Genomic DNA, 12,699 nt, shown 5'->3' with positions numbered 1-12,699 from the left:
ATAGTGATGGGCGCGAAACGTTTGAGGGCATGTCACAATGGCTTCTATAATCTTGAATTTAACTCATTGCTTTAATTGGAAAGCATAGCATGTGATACATCATTTAAATAAGAAATTTCGTAAAAATTGAATCGCATTGTTATATTTCCTTTAGCGCTAACCATTACGAAGTTATGACTGTGTTTGTATTGTTGCAGGTGACTTGATAGCAGAAGATGTCATTGGCGTATACAGAACGCATTGAAATCGTGCTATCTCTAGAGATCGAAACATCAGATTCCAGACAATTTTAGCTTCCATCACCCGGAAAGAAGTCCCTGAAGAAATTTGAAGAAACCGGATTTGTGACAGATAAACCCAAAACTGGTAGGCCACACACAGCAACAGACGAGGCAACAATTGTGATTGTGTTGACGTCATTCAGTAAAAGTCCCAAGAGAAGCACGCGTAGTGTAGCTCCTCAAAGTGATGTTAGTTGCACTTCATTTATGCGCATTATATCAGTGAATAAATGGCACCCTTATAAGCTGTAATTTCACCAATATTTTACAAATGATGATCCAGATCGTAATCTGGAGTTTGCTTAATGTGCCATAGAACAGATATGACGAAACCCCACATTCACCTCTGACATATTGTTTACTGATGAGGCAAACTTTTAAGTGTCGGGCAAGGTTAACAAACAGAAGTGTAATACTAATCTGTATTGGCTTGACGCATCGGCAGGTATTTTCAGTAAGGTGATTGTGTAGTATAGTGTGTCGGGGCTCACGTTGTTTGTCCATTCTTCATCGACGAAACCTTAGGGCGATGGGACATTGATGCATGTTACAGGACGACATCTTGCCATCCCTGCTGTCGGAGGATGGGTCATTCCATAAATTTTTCCAAGCGCACCCACTCTATTACGATGCATGTGTGCGAAAGTACCTCTATCAGTAGTTTCCTAATGCGTGTATTAGTCGGTGAGGTGCTGTGAAATGCCCCCTTGTTCGCCTGATCTAACCGCACTAGATCATTACCTGTGGGGTCAGATGAAGTTTTTGTATGCCGTGAAAATTAGGGATGTTTAGCATCTCAAGAAACGAATTGTGGACGCATGTTCCAACCTACACATTGTGCAAGGTCTTGCATGACTGGGAACTCAGAATACATATGGCAATCGACCGGAATTGGAAATAGATTAAACACGTCCTATAACGGTGTGATTTTTGCCATATGACTAATCTCTTTTGTTGGGAACATAACAAAGAAACCATCATAACTTCGAAATGATTTGTGCTAGAACAAAAATAGCAATTCCTTTCAATTTCTACAAGAATTTGCTATTAAAATGACATATAACGTACAATGGTTATCATTTAAGAAAATTGCGTCAAATTCAATATGGCGGACGTCATTGTGATGTGTCCTCAAACACTTCATTCAGTCCCTATTCCTAATCTATGTTATTACTTTGGTTGTATTTTGCACCGTTTAGCACTCATTAGGATATTTTCATACTTCTGGGTCACCCTGTATGGAGAGAGAGAGAGAGAGAGGGAGAGAGAGAAAGAAAGAAAGAAAGAAAGAGAGAGAGAGAGAGAGAGAGAGAGAGAGAGAGAGAGAGAGAGAGAGAAAGTGTTCGTATATACATTATATATTTGCAGCATACGAAGATTTTTCTAATAGATATAAATAATTAGACAGTAAGTTTGTGTATATACATTTTTTTTAACTTTAGAAACGATTTATATTACAAAAAGTAAATGCGTTGCATTTAATACAAAATCGTAAAGTATACAAATGTCCACTTTCGTTGAACACAAAATGTTTGGACGGAGTAATTTATTGCAAATACGCTGCAATATGACAGTACGAGTTAAACAAATAAACTCGCAATCTGGCGCACCTGCGTTTGTGATTCTGAAAGTCTGTAGTAATAACAATAACAATTATTATTATTCCATTCGAGAAAATGCAATCAAATTCGCATTTTCCTTCCTTCGTCTTGCTTTCAGGTGCATTATTTTGGGCCTCACTTGTCTGCTGCACGTTTAGCCCACGAATTGCTAAGTGCTCGGGAAACCACAGCACCAATAGTAACAATGAACAACCGGCAATACCTTTACAGCTTGAATTAATAGGGTCCACTGGGTGCTCCGTAAGATCCTGAAGGCGCAGCCGGTGCAGGTGCTCCGTAGCTATCAGAGGGTGCTGACGGTGCCGATGGAGCACCGTATTCGGCAGATGGACTTGGGCCATATCCTCCTTTGGACTGAGTTTTGTATCGGATGAAGTATACTTCAGGTTTGGATGGTTTCGTTGGAGCAGGAGTTGGAATGTGCAGTGGAGGAGCTTCTTCAGGTTTCTTCACCAACACGTAGATCAGAGTTTTCTGTTCTGCTGGAGGAGGCAGAGCTGGGATGTCGGGTAGCGTAGGAGGTGCAGGAGTTGGTGCCTTGATGAAAACAATCTTGTAATGCTTCTGTGGAGGTGGTGGGGGAGGCAATGCCTTCTTTGGAGCATAATAGGTAGGTTCAGGGGGTGGTACATGAACATATACGTGTTTGTGGATCACTGGAGCTTGCTGTGGAGCGCCATAGACGGGTGCTGAAGGGCCGAAACTACTGCTTGGAGGTGGAGCATAGCTATCTAGACTGGGAGCGCCATAGCCACCACTTGGTGCACCTCCACCAATACCACCTGGCAGAGCGTTGCTTAGCACCCCGAGGGATGCAACAATCTGCAAATAAAAATAGAGAATAATATTTAAGCGATATGTACTGTAGTACAATGTTTTATCTATTAAAATCTTATATAAACAAATACACAAAATAAATTTGAAAGATTGCGTTAAAGCTTCTGTAATAGGTAACAACAAACAAAAATAGTAATTTGTGGTGGCAAAAACATAATGCAATCAATTCATGTTGAAAATAGTAAGTACTCGGTTACAATTACTCAAAGACGGCCGTACCAAGGAAAATAAATCAGAGGTGGTTCTTGAAATAAAATAGGCACACCGAAAAATGACGTGTCAAAATAAACTGGAGAATTTCAAGGATAGGGCTATATTTGATCCCCAATGTCCTTTCCTGGTCTGACTGTGTTTCGAGAAAGAGCAATGAGATTTTCCAATGACATTTGTAATGACATTTTCTCTATCGCTTTATCACCAATGGAATTACAAATTTGATCAATTTTGATCTGCCTTCTCATAAACAGATTGGAAAATGCAATATGCCTAACATCCTCCTCAACAGGAAAAGCCGATCAAAAATATGAAATTTGAAATAAAACTTCCAAACAATGGGCGTGGATTTATAATCGAAGTTGCAATGTTAGTTTTCTTTGGAAATAAACTTATTTTCAGAGTTAGAGTAATTATTCATTTAATTTAGAATAATTCAATAGAATCAAATTAAACATTAAACTGCATTATTTATATTATTTTTTTCTTATTAGAAAATTCTACTATGAATTATATAAAGCAAATAAAAAATATCAATTATGAAATATAAATAGCTTCTTTCTTCAAATTGCACATACAAGAGAACAGGGAGCGCAATAATAGTCATTAAAAATATTTACTCCCTTAAGTAAAAACAGCTGTGTTAAGCTTCGAATGTAATTTAATTTTACAAGAAATATGTCATTTTCAGACCGGTGGCAATTACATTACATTCTGAATTGCCAATGTATTTTAAAACTGAATTTATAGTTTAATTAAATAGGACATAATTAGCAATGGTGGGTATACGCGTAAATCAAGGTTTATTTGTATTATTAGCGTTTATTTCTGTTATGTGAAGATCCCATATCATTGGTTAAGTGCATTATTGATAACTTCCCATACAGGTGGAGACTAATATGATTCACATTAGTAACTAACATGCTATCACTCTGATAAAATAAGGTTACCTAAAATACACATAACACAAGGATACAGGCCCGTAGCCAGCCCAAAAATGTAGAGGGGGCCCGGCAGAAGTTAGGGGGTGCGAGCCAACCATATTATAGTTAATCAAATAGTAACATCAGCAATTCATCATATCTGCTCTTGATTGTTTAAGTATTTTGCTTCTACATAATTCTATTATCCCCCTCTACACACACACATTAAGTTAACATTCTGCAATCTACATGAAAAAGACGTAACTTTTATTAAATAGGTATTACTAACTACACGAATTAGAATTGAAATATATGGGCCTTATGTAGAGTCGTTTTGTCGCGTGATTAGTGTCATACTAAAGAGTTCGACTAACATATGTTTCCTACAGTAGTCAGGCCTTTAGTATGACGCTAATCATATGTCAAAACGACTCTGCATAAGACCTTATATGTTTTAATAATCCCACATGTAATACTAACATTAAGATAATGAAAGAAAGATGATCTACTGTGAAATAAGGAAACTAAACTTTACTTAGGCCCTTGTTTAGGGTTAACTTGCAAAGTTGCCCATCCGCTTTTATCAAAATTTTGAAAATTTACCTAGAAGAAATTGATAATTTGATTGCTTGTGTGTTTGATAACATGTAAATAAAGCGTAATTTATGTGTAATATATTTTGAAAAGCGGTTATAAAGACTGGACTAATTCGCAAGTACAAGGAACTACTTGGCTCTAGGTTCAGGACGGTTGGATTGTGGATAATTTTCGAGTAAACATGCCTGCAAGTGTACAGGGTCTTTGCGCTGGATGTGAATTGACAATACATTTGTAAAACATGAGGTTTATAATGAGGCTAATCTTTCCAATATGTTTAAAATTCATGGGTTAATGAATGAAAGAACAAAGACCACCAGCAATTGTTCACGATTTTCTGCTTGAGAAAGGAGAGCTCTACAAACCTATGTACTAACGTAAGTGGGAGTGGAGCTCAGTTATTGAGTTTGAGCTCAATTGAGCCAGGGAGCTGGGCTCGTGAATTTGGACACCTCTCCAAAGTACATTGCCGCCTGTATACTCTTTATATAATCTTATCGTTAGACCAAAATAAAATTATGGGGCTAAGTTCGGTTAGCCCTGTCAGGATTATTTATATCATGGGAAACGAAACAGAATCTAATCTAAACTAAACTAATCTGACTAACCTAAACTTGAAAATCCTTAAACCGTTTGCAATGGATCCCAAGTTTTCAACACCAAAGAACGTTTCATTAAATCGTGATATTTCGCATTTTTGGCGGTTTACGACTCTAAAAGGAGCCTTTTTCGACCTATGTTTATTAGACATGCTCTTGTTTAATTGGATATAAGGAATTACGGTCCTGAGTTTGAATTACCTCCCATTGAATTTTAAACATGCTATAGAGGCAGAAATATAGTTATCATACTGCATTTTTGAACGATATTCCAAGTGTGTTGCAAAATATGCCATGAAAATAAATGTTAGAAAGACAAAAGTAATGGAGATTGGAACGAAGGGACCAGTGTCAAATATAGAAGTAGGAGGGGAGAAAATAGAACAGGTTACTAGTTTTCGATACCTGGCTAGTATTATTAGTAATGATATGAAATGTGAACGTGAAATAAAAGCAAATATAGGAATGGCGAAAGAAGCCTTTAGGAGGAAGAGAAGATTATTTTGTGGGACCTTGAATAAAGAGTTGAGAAAAAGACTCATAAAATGCTTTATGTGTAGTATTGTACTACTGTATATGGGTAAGAAACATAGACATTACGCAAAAATAATGAGAAACGACTGGAAGCTTTCGAAATGTGGGTGTGGAGAAGAATGGAAAGAATTAACTGGGTCAAGCGGAAAACTGATGAAAGGGTGTTAGGAATGGCGAAAAAAAAAACAATTTTAGATATTATTAAGAAGAGAAAGAGAAACTGGTTGGGACATTGCCTAAGAAGGAACTGTATCATGAGGGACGTGCTAGATGGCATGGTGGCAGGAAAGAGAGGGAGGGAGCGAAGGAGACTACAATTAATGGACGATATTAAAACACGAAAACCGTACGTGAAGACGAAGAAGTTAGTCTGGAAGCTTCTCAGTTACAGCAAATGACCTGCCAATAGCGGTAGACTACCTATAATGATATCATTTTCAAAGTGTTTGACAAGAAGAAGTCTTTTGAATGCGTCCTAGTGGAACACTATTTTGAGAATTAACGCTTTTCAGTTAATTCTGATTTATCACTTGCATTGACCTAGGAATTCAGTTCATCATGGCTTTCTTATGGACTTTTACATGATTAACAGCCAGAGATGTATCCAGTGGGTGGAACCTGGAATTCCGGACCACCCTCTCTGCGCTGTAAATTTAGTCTAACTTAGGAGTGATTTTACGAATTTTAATGTAATTTATGCTCATATTGAATTTTGACCGCCTCGAAATAAATTCCTGCGTACGTATCTGTTAACGGCATTTAGTTTAGATCACGTTTTCTTGAACTTGTTAAGAATATCAGAGGTAAGATCTCCATATATTTTGATTATTTACATATCCCTCTCTCCAAATAACGGCGCTTATTCCAAAGTTGGTCGACCCCCTGGTTTTCGACAAAGTGTAATAACAGTTACGGAAATTTTAAAATATTTTTAGGGTCGCTTTAAAAGGATATAGCTAATAGAGTAGGGTACAGTAAAGTAAGGTAGGGATAAGTATGGTAGAGTAGAGTCGGCTTAGCTTAGGGTTAGGGAAGTTCTGACCCATTTTGTTAAAATTAACAGAATATAATTTCTTGTCTCTGCGTAAGGATACCAAATGGAGCATCTCTGTACACCTGCAGCCATGTTCAGAATACAAATGCTCGTTACTTTCCCACAATCCAGTCATGCGATAACCTTGCGCAAAGTAGTTCCTTCGCTTGCCAAATAGTTCCATGTTTTTAATCTCTTATAAAAGAGATGGAACACAACTTCCCCTCTTATTACATTATAAAGCACGGAAAAAATGAGCAAATTATCCATTTGTTTTCGATAAATTTTCAAAATTTTGCTAGAAACGGACGACCACTTCGGAACTTAATCCCAAGAAATAACATTTAGTATTTCTTCTGTAAATGGTACAAATCTATGGCCTCATAAAATACGACTACTCCTAAAGCCTTTGACCAGATCAAACATAAAATCCTGCTTGAAAATAGAAAATTATGGCATAAGTTATCATGCCCTGGAACTACTTATCTCATTTAGAAGACCAAAGGTATAGCTTAAACGATAAATACAGAAAATCAACCAAGTCACAAACATAAAGGCCTATGGCATCAATCTCGTAACTACTTTAATCTCTTGCTGAGATAGAGGGGAAATATCCCTTCTGAATGTTTTATGTAGCAGATGAAATAGGATCAAGTCTGAAAATATTTATCTAGACAAAATAAATAAAACGAAGAAGGAATGACCTTTATACCTGTAAATAAGTAAGTAACAGTGTAGTATCAATGATGCAAATATAGTTTATGAAAGCAGGCATAAATTAATTACATATTTCTTTCTTTCTTAAGGAATTGTACACTTAGTACCTTTAAACATTTTTCTTGAGAGAGGAGTTGCATTCCTAAGTATAGACTCACTTTAGGATTGCTTAATTATTGTGGGTGACATAAAAACAAATGTTGAAAATGCACGAATCAAATATGTTAGCCGGCCACTAAAAGCATCAATTGTATCTAACCGGAGTAAGGGTAGGGTGAAGCTGATGACCTTGCGCGGAAGGAGGGATACAGGTAACAGGTGAGTCAGCGACGAGGTTACGAATGTAAACGAGGATAATGCAAAAAATATTACATCCAAACCTTCTCTAAATTTTAAAAATCTATGGCCGTATATAAGAAACAATTTCTTACATTCTACATGTACTTTCATATTTGCATAGGGACAGTTCTCGGACACTTTTGTGATTGTACATCATGAGTTAACACACTGGCTTTATACTTGTCGAACACTTTCATAGTAGCGCATCATGAGTCAGCACAGTAGTTCCTAATTACTTCAGAGTTTTGGACTCCTGTTCTAGTTTTAAGGCAGACTACGGACCCCATACTTTCACATTTTGCATATCTCCGTAATAATAGTAGTTCCTAATTACTTCAGATAAGATAGATAGATAGCAATAAAATTACCAAACTTTATTTATGTTATAAGCATACCACATGTATCAGAATCTAGATATCGTGGGAAACCTCTTTTTGTTTCAGACAATTTTCTCCACATCTAGTTCAATATTTGGTACTTTTAGCCTTGGGTTCAATATCGAGACGATTTTTACTTTTTAAAAATAAACAAGTTATAGAGAATGCGTGTTCACAAAAGATATGTGGTACCTGTACAAAATGGAGCAAGATGTATTTTTACCTATACTAACTGAAGCTGCGCTTTTTAGGTAGCGCAATTCTAATATGAGCGTGAATCTCCTTCCCACTTCTCACTATATCTGTGCAAGTCCCTTTATGAACACAAGTAAAGGACAGGGAGGCTCTTAAAGTGAGTGAATTGCTATAGACAAACATATAAATGTATTATTTTAATATATAGAATGTTGGGGGGAGTTTGTGATAAACATGGATAGGTAATAGATGGTACTAAATGAAAATATTTTTTTTCTTATAATTCCATACACGAGTACGCTTCATTGTGGGTCCACAAGCCTTCGAAGTTGCCAGCTTGCGATAGGTTTTGTCATTCAGAATAAAGCAAAGAGCCTTAAATGTTCATTAACTCGCTGTACGTATTTCCTCTAACGGATGCCTTTCACAAGAGTATCAACCTAGTTGCAATATTAAACTAGTAGGGCCAAAACGAGACCTAAAATGTGAAATAGAAAAATAAAGACAAGTTGTTTGAAAATTTGAGTGAGAACTGGCAAATCTACACAAAATTTGGAATCGACCAGCAAAAACGGCACGTTTCTAGCACTTGTGGTTTTCGAGATCTCATTGTCGGAAGGATTGGCCACAAACTTACAAACTTTTCTAGCATTTTAATATATGGATTTTTATACCCAGAAAATATATTCACCTAAATTTAATCAATAGTATATTTCTTGAAAAATTTTAAAAGGAGCAATTACAAAATAATATCAACAAGTTTATCAAGCTGAAAAAGATTTTAATGTACCACACTATATTCGAAACGATTTCATATTTCACCCACGAATTTTCAGAATCTGAAAAGGGATGTAATCTCTATAGCTAGTAGTTAAATCATTCAGGTGTTCAATGATGACATGTTGAATTTCTTGTAAAAATTCTTTATCGTGAACTCCAGAAATGGTTTCAATATTGGGATGTTACTAAGGCTATCACATTCAGCAGGTTTGTTCACAGCGTTACTGCCTCAATCCTGTCTCAAACGTCGAAACTATTTATATTATTTACTTGAAGACTCACTTTCAAGTATGCAAAAAATTCTGTTAAGTAGACTGATACTCACAACTAATAAAAGTTATTGACGGACATCTCTTTTTCATGAAAAAATAGTCATGTCCCATCGAGGTTCGTTATTCAGAGGTTTCACTCTATCTTCATATGTACGAAGTACTTAAGCAATCTATAAGAAAGAACTAACAATAATGCCTCCAGTAAAAAGTGGCCATGTTTGGATACATCAGTAGTTGCTCTTTTTATACTAATTTGAGGATGCTTAATCCAATGAAACTAGTTAAAACATATCTGTCCATGGAGTCAAGAGACAATGACCTCAAATTTGGAATATTCATTGATATCCGACTTTTGATATTACTTTTCTAGGAACCTCATGGACACGTTTGTTTAAAAGGAATATTTCTTTCCTAAGGAATCAATTAGAACATTCGAACTTACAGCGACGAAGAAAATACTATATATGAAGAATGTCAAACGCTGGCTATGATTCAGAAACTGGAATATCACGATATTTTGAAACAAGAGTTGGATCAGTGACTCCCACAATGCAATATGTGTAAGACACCCACATACTTTGGCGCACAAAGAACGGTAGCTTACATTAGAAATTCAGAAGGGGATCAAGATGGGGACCAGACAGATAAGTACATGAATGTTCAACTCTCACTTTTTTCAATTTTCATTTTTGAACAATTTTACGTTTAGACACTTTTAATAGTTTGAAACAATCTTGAAAACACTTAACTTCATTTGATACAACTTGTCCTTTCGGACAGTTGTTTTATTGTTTTTCTTTCTTGCACGTGGTCATAATAATCAGGCAAGAAGGACTGTTTCCATGGCACCAACACTTTCAGCCAATTATAGTGGCTCATTTCTCTCACTCTGTAATGGTAAACATTCCACCATTTCCGCACTTTGCCAATTTGAATATAAACAAATGCACATTGTTTTAGTCGAATGTCAACTTGAGTAGTGGACCTGCTGGTTATTTAGAGCATCTTTTTTAGTTCTCTTTGCTGCAATTTTTTTTAATAAAACTGTTTTTTTACTTGCAGTGAATAATTTCGTGTTTCAATTCCCAACGTAAAAGCTGGCAACCCAGCATTGAGTACCACGTGCGCGCAGCTAGCTGTCAGAAAGAACCAATAGTATCAATTGCAGTTCAGAATAATTTATGTATGTAGGCGCTTCTACAACCCGTTATTCCTTACAATTCTTAGTGTTAGCAATTGTATTTAGAACTGACTATTCGTCTTTGCTGACGGATCGTTCTGGTTACATCTCATACCGTAACTTTAAAATCAAATCTAATATTGAAACAATTTTAGTGAGAAAGTCGACCTGGCGTTATAGCTATAACGATAAACACCCGAAAGAGTAGAATAGAAATTCTGAGCGAGTAATAGTTTGACTGTAATCGATTTTTGGGTATAGTTTTGGGGGTCTAAAATTAGGTTAAAAAAGCAACACAATGTTTAGAGGAGAAATGAGTTGATGTTACGGAACGGTAATTATTATGCAAAGAGTAATTTTTGCAGGTACCACTACAATTTAGTACCTCATAGTGTAAGAATACAGAAATGAAACTGCTTGCCATTGTAATTTCAAGTATAGTGGGATCCTGCGTAGCTTCCGACATAAAGCTGTGGCCGATTTCTACAAACCGTGATGGTAAGCACTAACCTAACCTAACCGAACCTAATCTGAGCCAACAGAAAGTGCAGAAAATATAACGAATTTTAACCAAAAAATTCTGGTCCCCCAAATCGAAAATTATGCCGATTTTTGTCCAGTAAATTTGTGTTGCTATAATATTTAGATTTTAAAGATTTAATTACAAATGTTCCAGTTCTTGTAACTTTGTAAATGGAATATTGAACTTTTTTCAATATTTATTGTAGATGTAAAAGGACAGGTAAGCATTTGAAATTAAACATAGCAATATTTCTAAATTGAAACAATTGTTATTTCATTGTACTAGTTTTTCGCGTGTAAACAACAACAAATCATTTCAAAACAAGAGTGTGAAAGTAAGATGCAGCAGAATAACGAAATATGGCACGAATAATCCGATGAGAATACAGGTATTTAAGGAATGACTGCGGTTCATTATTTTTGACATATTGATGAAAACGAGATAGACTCGAGTAATGACAATGTTGGATGCATGTTTTGCAGATGTTTCTTTAAAGATAAAACGAGAGTTGAACAATAGGTTAAATGTATCAGTTGCAATTTATAGTGAAGTAGTGCTTGTTTGGGAGGAAAAAAAGTAATAATAAAATAAAATAAAGAAGCATGTGTTTTTAGTAAGTAACTGGCTGTGAGAAAAGGGCATTAATGTTTTTTTCTATCTCAATGTTTTTATATAGAACAGTTCTTCTCATCTAGCTATTCCACGTACTTTTTGTCTTCTAAATTTCTTGATGTTCATATTTTTTCTTGTAATATTTGATGCAACCATAAAATGGTTTCACAAATTCAACAGAGAATAATTGTTCTTTCGAACACACCGTAGCAAAGGAAAGATTACAAAGTCCTTTGTGTTTTATTAACATTTTTCTCTTTGTGTTTTTTCAAAAACAGTCTCTCTGAAACGAAATAATACATTGTAAGTAAAAAATTCTTTACCACCCCGCAGAGATTTTCTCAAGGAGGATAAAAGACTAACACAAAAGGGCTGTCCAAAAGATGAAAACACACAGTCAATCGCAAATATATATGTACCTTGATGAGTTGTTGCACATAATACTTCAGGTAATAATAATAATAATAATAATAATAATAATAATAATAATAATAATAATAATAATAATATACATCGCATAACTCGATTAACTTCAATAAATATGCTAAACAATGATTATAGTTAAAATATCTAGGTTTTAGTCGTACGCTTATGCCTTTTAGACTAAAGGAATCGGTTGATTAATAAAAATAAATGAGTGTGAAATAATTGGTGAAATACAAAATGTGCATGAAGAAGGGAGAATCCCGAGAAAACCTATGGACATGATATTGTCCACCACAAACTCGCGTCGCCGAGAATCAAACCAGGAACCTCCTGCACCACAAGTGAGTGCTCTACAATTGAGCCATTGTGTTTCTTATAGTACTATAGCATTCAATATAAATATAATAAATGCTATAGCGTGTCACTAAGTGAATAAGTGAATCTGATATGTTTTGACAGAACTGAAATCTCTTGGAGTATCCAATGGTAGGGAACTGTCCCTCTTGTTCCACTCTGCAGTCAGCCGTGCCACGCTATATATAATAAAAAGGAGTTGAATTGGCCTATTGGCCATTATAAAATCATGTAAGACTGCTTTGAGTTGTGTTGTATTTTGAGCTGGTTGGAGCGGTGAACTAC

General features: G+C 35.6%; 1 protein-coding gene across 1 annotated transcript in view; it reads right to left on the bottom strand.

Annotated features, from left to right (window-relative positions):
• Positions 1-1,693: 1,693 nt before the first annotated feature.
• TwdlE (TweedleE) overlaps positions 1,694-12,699 on the bottom strand; it is a 35,237-nt gene continuing 24,231 nt past the window's right edge. The window contains exon 2 of the mRNA XM_081740165.1: positions 1,694-2,725. Within this exon, the coding sequence (XP_081596291.1) occupies positions 2,120-2,725 (606 nt within the window). The 3' untranslated portion in view covers positions 1,694-2,119. The remainder of the gene's footprint in view (positions 2,726-12,699) is intronic.

Source organism: Thermobia domestica, chromosome 15 (genome assembly GCF_964235325.1).
Source record: "Thermobia domestica chromosome 15, izTheDome1.hap1.1, whole genome shotgun sequence".
Classification (NCBI taxonomy): Eukaryota; Metazoa; Arthropoda; class Insecta; order Zygentoma; family Lepismatidae; genus Thermobia; species Thermobia domestica.
This window is presented reverse-complemented; position numbering and strand designations above follow the sequence as displayed.